This window comes from Pseudonaja textilis, chromosome 1 (genome assembly GCF_049901715.1).
Source record: "Pseudonaja textilis isolate UNSWEBS1 chromosome 1, rPseTex1.2, whole genome shotgun sequence".
NCBI classification, from domain to species: domain Eukaryota; kingdom Metazoa; phylum Chordata; class Lepidosauria; order Squamata; family Elapidae; genus Pseudonaja; species Pseudonaja textilis.
The window spans coordinates 26890828-26905609 of NC_141990.1; the positions used below are offsets into that span (position 1 = coordinate 26890828).

Genomic DNA, 14782 nt, shown 5'->3' on the forward strand with positions numbered 1-14782 from the left:
ATTTTATGAGTTTGCTTGCAAGCATATTTTATGTGACAGACTGAGCTAACTAATGGCAGACAGATCTCTGAATGAATCTATTATTCTGTGAGCAACTCAATTTGCCTGCTTTGCCTGATTTTGGGTAAAAGTTGCTCTTTTTTAAATAAAAAAATTCAATATTTATATATTTATAATATTTACATACAATTCATTCCCAGCCAGTCACCTGACCACCAAGCCACACCCACAAATTAGGCCATGCCCACAGAACCAGTTAGTGGTTCCTAGGATCTAAAATTATTAGTTTGGTGGTCCCTGTGGTCCAAAAGGTTGGCGACCCCTGAACTAGAGCATACAAAACATTTGCTTGACCAGTACTTGAATACAGCTCATCAGTCTGGAACCCGCATTACGTATCTGATATTAATAGTTGAGAAAGTCCAGGAATATTTCACAAGAAGTGTTCTCCACTCCTCTCCTTTTGCAGAATACCTTATGCCACCAGACTTGAAATTCTAGATCTAGAAAACCTTGAATTACGCCATCTTCGGTCTGATCTAAGCATGGTATATAAAATCATACATTGCAATGACTTACCTGTCAATGAATAGTTCGGCTTCAACCATAACAATACAAGAGCACACAATAGATACAAACTGAAGGTAAACCGCACCAAACTTGATTGCAGGAAATATGACTTCAGCAACAGAGTGGTCAATGTCTGGAATACTCTACCTGACTCTGTAGTTTCTTCCCCCAAACCCCCAAAAATTTAACCTTAGACTGTCTACTATTGACCTCACCCCTTTCCTAAGAAGTCTGTAGGGGGCGTGCATAAGCGCACCAACATGCCTACCATCCCTCTCCTATTGTTTATTTTTATTTTTCTTATATGTATCCATTTCATGTATTCATAACTATGTTTATATTTATACATATTATCTTATAATCGCTTGACAAATAAATAAAATTAAATTGTCTTGTAAGGAGAAGTGGTCAGTTTCTTAAATCTCATTCCCAAGGATACCTATTCTTTGAAGTAACCCTGTATTTACAAACAGGAGAAAGAGAGGTCCAGGCTTTTCAAGAAAAGCCTGCAGCCTCTTATATATCTAAACTGTTACATTTGATAAGCTATAAGTACAGTAGGGTGAAGAACTAGTCATAGAATTTCAAGAATGAAGAGCTTATGAAGAGTTGCTTCTTAAGACACAGTTGGACATTAATGATGTAAAACATTACAGACAAAACCAGATCGCAAAAAAGTGCAATTTATGAATTTACAGCATATCCAGTAGCTTAAAGGAATTTGACATTACAGAACACTCACAGCAACCAGGAGACTAAATATCACTTCTAGAAGACAGGAAACAAAGGAACATTATTGGAGAAATGCACAGAAACCAATCAGCCTCAACTAAGGCTTAAAGTGCACATAGACACACACAAAGAGCAATGCGCATTTTATATTCATACATGCCAGGGTATGCTTTATTTTGGCTGTGAAGAGTCTTACTTCTGTATTTTGATCAAAAGGCTCAATAGCTTTCATACAAGTGATACTTTTCTTATAAGGCAGCCTTGCAGGACTTCTCCATGTCCATCCTGAGAATGCGGTCTCTTTCCTTGGCTCAAAGAACTCGTAGAAGGCATGCGGAGGAAAATTCTCAAAACCTTCTCAAAACAGAAACTTTTTGGTGATCTGATGCTGATTTTCTCAATTAATATGTACTTGCAGTACAACTGCTGCCCTCTCTTAACACACTCCCAAAGAAGTGTCCCTCCCATATCTTCCAATATACAATGCAATACAGCTGCCAATCCTATGGTCCTCCACAGGGAACTGGATAAACAAAATCACAGAGTGATCAAGGCACACCGCCATCTTAACTTCTTGTATTATTTTGAGATGTTCTAAGGAGCAGTAGCTGCTAGGTGAAGGATAATATATGACTGCACATCACAACTGCAATGTTACATCTGACCATTGGAAAAATCAGTTAAATGACTAAGACGTAATTGCACTCATATTTTTCAATGCACTACATATAAAAGAATTGTTTTCCAAAAGTTCATTAAATTTTAGTTTAATGAAGTCTAAGATCTTCAGTATTTGGGACTACTATATACTCTTCCTACTGAGGGGGGGGGGGTTGGCAACTCACCCATTTGTTCATAAGGCATTCTTTCTCTTTTGCCAGATAATATGTTGTGATCCTTAGAAAGGTAAATAATTTCAATAACTTGTATCCTAAATTAGATCAGTTTTGAAGAAATTCCATGACAGAGGCTGTATTCTAGGTAGCTGAAAAACCATTTCTATGGCCTACAGGCCAGCACCAATTCCAGAAAAGAGTTAAAAGTATTGCTTAATAGTGATCCTTTTTCCTGAATATTCTTTCAACAAAAATTCCAAGAAGCACTTATCAATACAGTTGAGTTTTTTTCATTTCTTTCTTTGGAATAGCATCACACCCCACCCCACCCCACCTCTAACTTAATGCCCATTTAATTTTAGGAAAAAAAAACTATGAATATGCTATGAATATTGTTCCTTTTTGTAATTGGGGTAATGGTGTTATTTCTATGGAATTATTGTATCATCCCTAGGTAGGAAATTATTTGTTTGTATGCTTTTAGGTCTATTTCTAGGACAAGTATGTAAGCTGTTCAGAAAATAGCTTAATAGAAACTTAAGATCTTTTCTCTGAAAACAAGTGAACTCATTTCACAAATAGCAATAGCAGTTAGACTTATATACCGCTTCACAGTGTTTTACAGCCCTCTCCAAGCCGTTTACCGAGTCAGCATATTGCCCCCAACAATCTGGGTCCTCATTTTACCCACCTTGGAAGGATGGAAGGCTGAGTCAACGTGAAGCCAGTGAGATTTGAACTGCCAAATTGCAGTCAGCTGATAGTCAGCAGAGTGGCCTGCAGTCAGCAGAAGTAGGCTGCAGTACTGCATTCTAACCACTATGTCCCCACGGCTCACCACAACAATGACATATAAATCTGATAAATAAATAAATATGTTAGTACCAGTTATGAAATCGACAAGCCGCACTGAGTTGTTTGACCTAGACTCTTTCAATTCAGGGGCCCTTTTAATTATACTTGAGTACACAGTTAGCTTTTCCTTTTTCCCTTCCATTCTTCCCTCATTTAATTTACAATTGGGGAGGAAGGAAGAGCAAATTAAGATAAATTAAGCTGTGTGATTGAATCCTTCATCTTATTATATTCCTTGCTGGGTCTAGGAAGGCTCAAAGTATACACTCCTATAACAATATGATTCAAATAACGAGCAAATCAACTTACCACCTAACTCATTTTGTAGGAAGTACTGCCTGTCCCATCAACAACTCATAGTGCTACTAGTACTTTGACCCCAACTATTATGCTATTATTTTTCCCATTTTTATTTGAAAAAGCAGGAATACTTTAACCACTTAGTAATGGAGTGGTTTAAAGAATATGAATGGATAAAGTATTTCCACTGTGGGACAAAGAGGAACAACAAAGTGCTTAATTAGAGGCTGGATATCAGCATTGATTTTGAGGAAAATAATGTGCAATATTGAAATAAGTGATTTAAATAGAAGTAACATATTTTAGAGTCATCTCAGTCCATGGCCAACTTTTCCGCAGGGGAAAAGAAAGGAAAGGATATTACTGTTGTTACTCTTCCTGAGGTATTCAGATGGGTTTGGAAGTCCACCTCAGAGAAGTCTCCTATTTTGACCTATTCGTAGTGAGAACAGAAAACAGCTTTGAGAGTAAATGGTGAAGGAAAATTGCCTTTAGGGATTTTCTGTGACTTGCTTCCTTTGTCTTTTGCAGGAGGCAATTCTTGATGCCTCTCTCAGAATAGGCATATCACTTGCTACTGGTGAAAGCCACATCTTCTTGTGTTTTACTTGATATTTTTTAACAATGCAGTCCGTGCATTGACCACAGCCTTGAAGGCGTCCTCACTGCCTGGAGCCATACACTTATCTGGGTGGAGGAGCACTGCCAACTTTCGATAGGCCTTGTTTACTTCATCCCTGCAGAGCAAGAGAGAGAGAGATAATAGAAGAGTGCAATGTAATGGAGTCTATTTATAGAACAATAAATCTTAAAATGAAAGTCTTTCAACTACTGAAGTTTACCTAAGTCCTAAAGCTATTTAAATGACACGAACAGAAGAATTACAATTGTTATTAATTTCAGTTCACCAAGTAAATAGAATTCTAATCAAATAGAAAAATAAAACTGAATTTACAGTTAAATTAAGAACTTGAAGGACCATTATACCTTCATCTCCTTCACTGCTCTAGGCTTTTAACTCCAGACACAGAATAACCATAGTTTCAGAAAGCATTTCTTGACATAGACAGTACTCCCTCCATTCTCAATTCACAAGTAAGAGCTGGATCATGAACAATGCCTAACTGACATGGTCAATGGACACTGGAGCTATATCCATTAGGAGTCAGACAGGAAAAAATGAGGCCCAGAGTAAATAGCTGGTTGTTGTGAAGATGCATTCTGGCCTAAAAGTCTCCTACTGTATGCTATACATAAACACTTGCCTTAAATTAGAAGATATTTTACCTTATATTTTCTAAATTCAGAGCTTCGTCATACCCATCCCATTCCCTCCAGTCCAACTCTTATCTTGCTCATTTCTATATCAGCAGAGATGATTGATTCTGTAATAGTTGGGTCCTTCATTACCTTGAAGCTCCTGGTTTGACCCCCAACATATCCCAGCTATCCTTGCTGTTGCGAATCCTCCGGATGGTTTCCACTTGCTCCTTGGTGAAACTGTTGCTTGTTCCAGTTGTGGGGCGCTTTCCACCATTATCACATAAGTCAACAATAGCCGAGTAGAAAGTCTGCAAGCACAGACAAGACAAAGTTATATGTGCCCATTGCTCAGTAATCTTTATTTCATTAAGCAGATCAAAGTCCAAATCATTTTATTTGCCTTTAAAAGCTCATTCTATTCTCTCAAATTCAGAAATCTTGAGAAAGAAAATGACCTATAGGGACAGTATGATTTTTAATCTTAGAACCAGAAAATCTTCAAATAGTGCAGATGCTTACAATTACAGCGTGCCTACTCCACTAAGTGCTTGATTTATTTTCAATTAGAATACTGTGCCATGTGCTTTCAGATCATCCATTAGATTAATTCTTGTATACTGAAACAATCTCTTGAGCTACTTGTTCTTGCTTTTTTAAACTGTGCTCTATTTCAAAGACTAAAGGGAGATAATTAATTTAAAATTCCTTGGAAAACGAGGGAGAACATTGCATATGCAGAGAGAATAAATGAGAATTTGCCTGTGAAAGATGAGGACATTTTCTCTCCAAGTCAAGAAAAGGTATTCCTGGTTTCAGAAAGGAACAAGGAAATATAAAACATTTTACCAATAATGTCTGAAGAATGAAAACTGAAAAATGACAGAAAAGCATCTGCATTTACGACTGGAAATATTTCTGGCATATTTTATTTATGCCCCAAACAATGTTTCACTTGACTTGCAGCAAGTCAAACTAACCACGTTTAAAGTGGAAAAAATCAACAGCATTTCATTTTGTGTAAGAAGATGAAGATCTGCAAAAGAAAACAAAATAGTTGCTTTCAAAAACGTATTAGAGAGGAAGCAAATTCCCATAAGGAAGAATTCAGTCAAGGATGTCTAGATTACAAAGCACAAATCATCACACTTCAAGGGGAAAAAAAGATGCAGGAAGACTGCCCTATTTTGCACTGTAGATTTTACCTGGAACATTTCATTAATTCCTTCTCCAGTCTGTGCAGAAGTTTCAAAATAAAGAAAGCCTCTGCTTTCTGCCCACAGTCGCCCTTCACTTTCATCTACACAGCGCAACTTGCCACAATCAATCTAAAACAAAAATGAGAGAAAAGCGCAATGCTGACTAATTATTTACATGCCCCTTTATCTACCCTAAACCCTTTAAGCATTTAACAAACATGAGCTTTCTATGCCAGTCTTTACCTTATTGGCACAAACCACGAAAACAATGTTTTCCATGTTTCCATGTGGTCCAAGTTCTTGTTTCATCTCAGCAAGCCATAAGTCAAGGGCATCAAATGATTCCTTTTGCCCAACATCATACACTAGGATTACACCCTGAGTGTCTTTGTAAAATTCATTGCGAACCTAATTTAAGGCAGAAATAATGCAGGTGAATTTAACACACCAAGAGACAGCTCTAGAAAAGTGACTCAAACTATAAATAAGCAGTGCATCAGCTTAAATTGGGCAAATTTCTGACCATTTATGTGCAACTGCAGAAAATAATATAATATGTGCATTACATCTGAACAAGCCAAAGTTTGCAATATATAAATATACCTATTTGGATAATGTGCAAGAATACAAACATTTTCCATTTAGCATGCATTAGTTGACAAAAGCCAGTTAATTATTACATCACTATAACTGACACAGTGGTGATAAAGAGTTCAGTAAAAAAAAATCTTAGATACAATTTTGGTGTAATATACAGATTATGTGGCTGTAGTTCAGTGATTATTTTAACAAATAAAGTGTACTGGCATGCTATGACCACCACCAACTACAGTTTAATCATTCATTCTTCTTTCAAATTACACAAATACAAATTATTCATCCTTGGCTTATTTTCTGCTAGTAGACAGACTCGGTACAATTACTATAAAAGGGGGGCAAAAAATCCAGAGAAGGGATTCATAAATAAACTTTACTTCAAGTCATGGACTGGGTAAAATCAGAAATAGTCGCCAGGCCAAGTTTGCATAATATGATTACCAAACCTAAATTACAAGTCATGATTTAATATCCCACAGTCTAATGTGTGATTCCACAATTCATACATTAGACTAAGACCAAAGGGTCCTGCTGATTTAGTGTACTGTCTGAACTCTAGTGCACAGTATTTTAGCATTTTTTGCATAATTTGTTGGGTCCTCATTGCTGAAAAGCCATCACCTTTCTTACCTCGTAAAAGAAGGAGTGTCCAGCCATGTCAAAGATATTCACTTTGATTTCTCGGTCTCTAATTTGCACTCTAAAAGGAAAAGAGTCCTAAGATGGAAGTATGGGCACTCTAAAGAATCTTCTTGCTGTTATTAAGCTAACATTAATAAGCATCGCAATGCAACAGTTGTGCCACTAATAGAGTTAAGCATTGGTATAGTCATTAAAAAACAGAGGAAAAAGATCCAGGGTTAATTTAAGACAGGATGTAATTATTAAATAATCGACAAGAGGAGGTACAAGAAGAATCAGATAGCACACAGAAGCATCACAGTAAAGACTTGATCAGACTTTTAATATTTCCCCATGCCATACACGAAAATACTTGCAGGGAAACATTCACTGGCCTCATATTATATTCAACGGGATGTGCATTGAATCATCATCAACTTCGAAACTGCTATTTCTACCAATAGCAGAGCGAAAAACTACAAATGATTGTGATGGATAAACAGTCAAAAGCATTTTCCATCTCTTGCATGTATACCATTTTAGCTTGGCTCACATATTTTCAAGAGCTGTTCTCTGTAGCTACTGCTGGATATAAAAGAAGGGTACTCACTTGGTAACACCATAATCAATGCCAATTGTTGCAAGATATTTGGGTACAAATCTCTTCTCACAGTATCGCTTGATAACACAGCTCTAAAAAGTTAAAAAGAAAAGCTTATTATCAAAGGGATGAGCTGCTTATTCAGCCCAATCTGTGCTCTGCTTTTCATAACTAATTCTAATCAAAATATTTTAAAAACTGGTTTTATGTATATCTAGCAGTTAAATAAATATAGTAGTAGTACAATTCAAATATAGTAGCAATAAACATAAAATTAAAAAGATGAAGCAAGTTTAAGTTGAACTTAAGTAATTAAGTATTAATAATATTTTATTACCATCAGCTACCAGTCAACGCAAAACAGACTACATACATAAAACTAATAATTAACTATGAAATAAATAAATATACATTACATGACAAAATGCGGCCCCATTTAAAGAAACAGAGCCCATCTGAATCTGAAATAAAAATTTGTAAATAATATTGATCACGCAGGGAATCTGGTTTAATATGGGGTTATGAGCTCAAGGTGGGGATCAGCATAAAAACTGCTAAATGTCTATTTTAATAGCTCCTAAGTAAATACGTTTATTTCCCACTGAAAATATTTTATATTTCAGTTTTTATCATTCATATTATAGGCAGTGCCATCAGCTTACCATATAGCAAGAATAGAATGAAACTTGTTTTTTTTACAAAGAGACATAGATATTTTCACAGGATATATAATGCATCCTGATATCCATACAGAAAAGAAAGACTAGAATTGCACTTAAAAAGGCCTAGGGAATAGATAAGACATCATTTTCATGCGGAATTTGGAATACTGTATCAACAGACATAGTACAGGTAGTCTTCAACTTACAACAGTTCATTTAGTGACTGTTCACAGTTACGACAACAATTAAAAATGTGACATGATCGTTTTCACTCTAACAACCATTGCTGCAATGGTTGCAGCACCCTCACAATCACGCGAGCAAAATTCAGATGCATGGCAACGAACTCACATTTATGACAATTGCAGTGTCCTGGAGACATGTGTTCACCTGCTGTGACCTTCTTACAAAGAAAGTCAATAGGGAAGCTGAATTCATTTAACAACTATGTTACTAATTTAATAACTGTGGTGATTCACTTAACAAACTATGGCAAGAAAAGTCGTAAAATGGGACAAAATTAACTTAACAAATGTTTTACTTAGCAAAAAAAATTTTGAGCTCAATTGTAGTCATAAGTCAAGGACTACCCGTACATTCAAAAGACAAATACAGCCAATCAATCAGCTGCCCAAATCCAGCCAACCTGCTTGATTCACTAACTACCCTGAGCCATTCATCATTTTTTACTCTGCTTACATCTAAAAATAAGACTATGGCAAAGCAACTGAAGGAAAACAGAGATCTTCTCTCATTCAACCCTTATCTGGCAGAAGCCATTCTACAGGAACGGGGTGGGGTGGGGGAGAGGAAAGCAGGACTGTTCTTCTTCCAGCAAGCCTGAGATAAGCAACTATTTCTATTCCAACTTGTCACTATATAAATAATGAATGTTTGGGTTTGTTTTTTCACTGCTTGCTCTTCTTTCTATAATGTCTTCCAGACAATAAAAAGGGGCAGGGGGACGGTTATATTATTGGTCTTCGTAATCTACATCTAGTTCTCAATCTACAATTGAGTCAAAAATTTCTGTTTCTAAGCGAGACATTTGTAAAGGAGTTTTGTCCCATTTTATTATCTTTCTTGTCACAGTTGTTAAGTGAGTAACACGGTTGTTAAGTGAATCTGGCTCCCTCATTGATTTTGATTGTCGGAAAGTCACAAAAATGATCACATGACCCTGGGACACTGTAACTATCATAAATATGCCAAGCATCTGGATTTTGATCACATGACCATGGAGATACTGCAATGGTTGTGAATAATAAAAACAGTTGTAAATCATTTTTTTCAGTGCCGTTGTAAATTTGAATGGTTGCTAAATGAATTGTTGTAAACCGAGGACACTGTATATTGGAATATTTTTTAGCTGAAGAGTGAAGTAAAACACTTAATTATTAAATAACATTTAATTACTATGTCTTAAACTAGTCTTTGCTAAACTGCCACCATTAACTTGAGATTCTTAATCATTCAGGTCATAGTTGTCCCAAAGGTGTTTTTCCAGAGGCCACTGGACTTTCTGGTTTTTCTTTGAAGACATTTCACTTCTCATCCAAGAAGCTTCTTCAGATCCTGCCTCTGGAAGAAGCACCTTTGGGACTGCCATCATTACCAATCACTGGCCCTGCCAGTTGTGCTCATGAGAGTTCTAATCCAAAACTTCTGGAAGGCATAAGATTCTGAAAGGCTAAAACAATGAAGGATAAAGATGAATACAAATACGCCTGGTCAGTGACCCGGATCTGAAGGGATTCCAGTCACGCATGTAGACTGCATCTGTTGGCACCTCTTTAAATCAAATGTGCCTTCCTAGGATCACATAGCTCTGAATCACCTTTCCTCTACAAATCCAGATCTCTGCACAGTCCTAACATAAAAGACAACAACTCCCACATGAACTCACATAATTAAAATAAATGGGATTAGAAGGACAAACAAGTGAAATTGTAATAACTATTTTATTTGCTGGCTGCCCTGCTCTTAAAAGACTAGGCTGAGTATTTGTTTAATAGAGTGATCCCCATTAATGTTTATTATTGAACCACAATTACAAAAATTTTGTGAAGCACTAAAATGTATGTGCATGAATACTAAGAAACTGTGCAGTGCAGAGTCTGCCATCTCACATCTTTCTGTTGAATTACATTGTTATTAACATTTATATTATCTCCTGTCTATTCAAATTACTCATTTACAATAAAAATCTAAAAATGTGTGTGTATGTGTTGTTCCCAGCTGTTGTTTCCCTTTGTTGTAAATTCTGGTTATTTCTTTGCACTCACTTCAGTTCACATAATGGAGCTATCAGTGTATGATGCAACATGGAAGGTTGATTTTTTCAGCCCGCTTATCCCAGAGTCTGACAATGATTAGGAATAAGAGGTAGTAAGTGGCCCACGATCACCCACCTGCCTTCTTTGCCTGAGAGAAACCTTGAACCTGGAGCTCCTAATTTAATTTTAAATTGCTAGAAAACATAGGAAATAAACATAAAATAAAGTACGTGCAATAGAGACTGCAGCATTGCAAGCTAATGCTCGTAGTCAGGGTACATTTGAGACAGGGAAGTCCAATCATTAATTTTTTATTTATGTATTTCACTTATGTAATTTTTTTATGACTGTTCATCTACTAAACAGAGAAAAACAGAACAAAACAAGAATCCACTATATAAAAATTATGAAGTCAAGTTTCCTAAAAAAAATCCTAGCAGAAACTTAACAAATATGCCTGCATCCACATCAGAGTTACATTAGCAGTACCCTGGATTACGTTTTTCACAGCCTTCTGGAAAGGCAGAAATCTTCTGAAAAGCATTGGACTGAAAAAGATAATTCTACCAATAATCTAAGAAGTACAACTAGGTCCATCTCTCTATACTTTTAGGTAGTAAGGAAGGTACATATCTGCATATAGGTCCCATTTTTCAATTCTAACAGTATCCAGTGTTGTGTCTTCTGCACACACATCAGATTTAAGATCATTCACTTATATCAGATAAATTTAGAATAACTACTCTTACAAATTATGGACAATAAAGATCTAATATCTTGAATAGGAGCAGAATTAAAAATAACATTCTTGAGAATCCAGCCAAATCACCCCAGTTATGTGTCCCAGATTATATAGTTTCAGCTTTTAAGAGGAGCTTATGTCAGATTTGACACAATTTATTATTATTTATTGATTTGATGGATTTATAACTGTTACTTGTTGTATTGCATCACATAAATTTTACTTTTATACCATTAACCTTCAGGCTAAATAATTAACCATTGAAACAATGAATAAAACCATTTTCTTGGCCAAGTCTCTTAAATGAGAAGCTGTTTACCATTTTTTATTTTTATATTAAGCCACAGTGTTTTTATCCGAGGACTATTCCCTGCTTCAAGAGTTCTAGTATGTTGAATCTTTTTTTCAATATTCATCACTGGCTATCTGGGCTGCAAGAATCCCAGTCTGCATGACTAGTCGATGGCAGCCAAGAATTTTGTTTTGTTTTTCTTTGCTGCTTCCTGGTGATTGTATTGGATATTTGCAGCCAAAATATGTTAAAAGATTTAGATAGAAAACACGTGAAAGTTGCCACTGCCTTCACCTAACATACCTTGCAGACTTTACACGTGGATAAATGTAGTGGAATAATCCATATCATTTAAAGATCCTAGAGCAGGTTGTATCCATTTAATGTTAAGTGTTTTTATTTTTATTTTTTAATATTTTGTTGGTTTTATGATGCTCCCGAGTATTTTGATATGGGCGGCCACATAAATTTGATAAATAAAATAAAAATTAATAATACACAGCAAAACATTTTGGAAGCTCCAGCTTAATCTAACTCCTCCACCTGTCCGGACCAAATAAACCACAACACTCTATTCCACAAACGGTCTTTAGAGTCACAAACGACCTAATAAAGCAAAGAGACCTCATTGGTTAGCCAGCTCGTCGTTCACCTGCTGCGGACCAATAAGGCGCCTCTGCTTCTATTCCTACCCTTTTTACCTTGCCAACCTCGGCGTTACCCATGGAGATTACTTTGATCCTCAAAGATTTGCGCGCTTCTTTCCGTTTCGCCTCCATCCTAAGCGGGTAAAGACTGGGGGAGATGACTGAAGGTCACTTTCTTCACAGGGTCTGACTAAAACTCAACGCAAATCACCATCACAGTGCCCCGGCTCCAGTCCTTACTTCCGTTATTCCCCCCTCTCCATAGTCAATTCAAAAAGGCTAAATCAAACCCCAACAAACGCTTCGCGAGTCTTCACAATATCGCGAGAATTATCGAAGGACTGCCTCCGGGCGCTCAATGCAAAAGCCAGGAAGTCTCGCGAGACCCAATGGGAGAGGTTCGGTTGCCGGGAAAACAGAGGAATTGGTCGCGTTTCGGTTTAATCAGAGACAAGTTTGACTTCAAGATAAGCTGCTATAGAATCGCGGCGTTCAGTCAGTGCTGTAATTACGTGCATTTCATTTTGTCTACAGTTGTGCTGTAAATTAATGGAACTCCCTGTCCATTTTTGAAAAGTCTTGATTTCCTACTTGTTTTTCTGAGACAGCAGAAGCCGGGAAAGTGCTGGATATACGTTAAGCACAGAGAGCTTGGTTCTCATCAGATACCGAATAGTGAATAAAGACAACAGGCAGGAAATCTCTTGAGAGTTTTTGCATGTATTGTATGGCTGCGGAAGCAATTTCTTTTAACACAGCACTGGATGCACGAGAGGAAAAGCTGGATCTCTGTAGTCTAGTTGCTTCCTTCTGAACCTTTCGGGAAACCATGCAGCATTCTGCCTTGTTAAAAAGAAATCTGTAGCTTTATTGCAGAAATACCCATGCTGGCTTTGATTATTAACTGGTGAGGAAATGGACGCTGCAGATATACAAAGACGTCTTTTAATTTTTTTTTTCAATCAGCTGACATGTTATCCGCCTTTCTTCATCAGAAGTATGGACTCTAAATGGACGATAGATAGATGGAAGGATGCATAGATGGATGGATAGATAGATGCATAGATGGATGAATGCATAGATAGATGTATAGAAATAGAACAGAACAATAAGAGTTGGAAGGGATCTAGTCCAACTCTCTAATCAAGCAGTAGACTTAATACCATTTAGACAAATAAATGTCCAGTGGCTTTATCTTGGTAATGAGGATCAGCTTCTCAAAGCAATAGAAAAAGAGGACCTAATTTAAATGAATTTTGATTTATGAAGTTAGATTTTTTTTTTGCAACGAAATAGCACCATCTAGTGGAAAAAAAATTATGCTTAAACAAGATCTATGTATGTGCTGAGCACGACCTTAGGCTAGAAAAACTGCAATTAAGTGAATTTTGATTAGTCAATCACAGAACTATAGAAAGCTATATAGTATAAAGATTTCAGGACATACAGCTAATTATTTATGGAGAGACTAATCAAATTTTAGATTATATTCCCAGCAGAAGAAAAGTTATGTAGCTGAAGTTTTTTAAATTAGGAAGCCAAAAGTGTGTGTGTGTATTCTTTTTGGATATATATATATATGTATATGTATGTATGTATGTATATATGTATGTATATATATATATATATATATATATATAGAGAGAGAGAGAGAGAGAGCGCCAGCCTTTTTGACTATATATATATAGTATTCAGCTTTGGGTATTTTTCCACGTCGTTATAGTTGTGCTTTTAAAGTTGTAGCAACGTTTCGGCAGAATCTCATCTGCCATCATCAGGCTTCTGTATTGTGTTCGTCTGTGAGTCAGACTTTTACAGTTGTTTCAGTTTTAAATTTGGGGCTAGCCTACTGCTGTGCCAGAATGGTTTTTTCTTCATCCTGATTGGTTGGGAGTTTTGGTCTGTGTTTATTGGTCTTGGAGTTTGCTGTGCTCTGCTTGATTGGTGTTTCTAATATCTTCTGTCTGTTTAGTGGCTTTTTTTGTCTTGATTGGCTGGCAACATTGTGTTCCTGTATTGGAGGATTTAGTGCAGCTTGGCTCCGAGTAAATGGTCGGCTATCATTTATTAGGAAGCTAGGTTTCATCTGGGTGCCTGGTTGGAGTGTGTTTGAGCTGGAGGTACGGGGGGGGGGGATCTGTTTGTGCCCAGGTGTTTGCCTGGCTAGTGGTGTGGAGATTTTTTTTGTTTGTGAGCAGGCTTCCAAATAATTGACAGTCTGGTGGAATCATCTCTTCTATTCATGCATTCAGGTCTTTTTTCAATCTCTATGGCTTCTCTGATAATTCTGTGGCTGGGGTTTTCTATAGTGGCTAGGGTTTTGGTGCCATTGAAGTTGATGCTGTGACCTGTTGCTTTCATGTGTTGGACTAGTGAGGAAGTGTGTTCCAGCTTTTTTACTGCATATATATTTATAATGTGTATATATTTAAAATACATTTATATGATTATATTTTTTAATCTACTGTATTCTGTAGAAATGAGCCCCATATTTTATTATATACAAAGTCTATCTCTTTATGTAAACTTCTCATAAATGGCAAGTGGTGCCTTTGAAGAAATGGAGACATACATTTATCTTCCCAGTTCTGC

The 14782-nt window shown here is 36.6% G+C and overlaps 1 protein-coding gene across 1 annotated transcript; it reads right to left on the bottom strand.

The window, feature by feature from the left end:
- Positions 1-1237: 1237 nt before the first annotated feature.
- Positions 1238-12518, bottom strand: DNAJC27 (DnaJ heat shock protein family (Hsp40) member C27). Its single transcript, XM_026715980.2, has 7 exons — positions 12245-12518; positions 7581-7663; positions 6980-7049; positions 5996-6160; positions 5759-5881; positions 4704-4864; positions 1238-4030 (listed from the first exon to the last, which is right to left on the bottom strand). The coding sequence occupies exons 1-7, from the start codon at positions 12320-12322 to the stop codon at positions 3898-3900; spliced, it is 813 nt and encodes a 270-aa protein (XP_026571765.1). The 5' UTR covers positions 12323-12518; the 3' UTR covers positions 1238-3897.
- Between the last annotated feature and the right edge of the window lie 2264 nt (positions 12519-14782).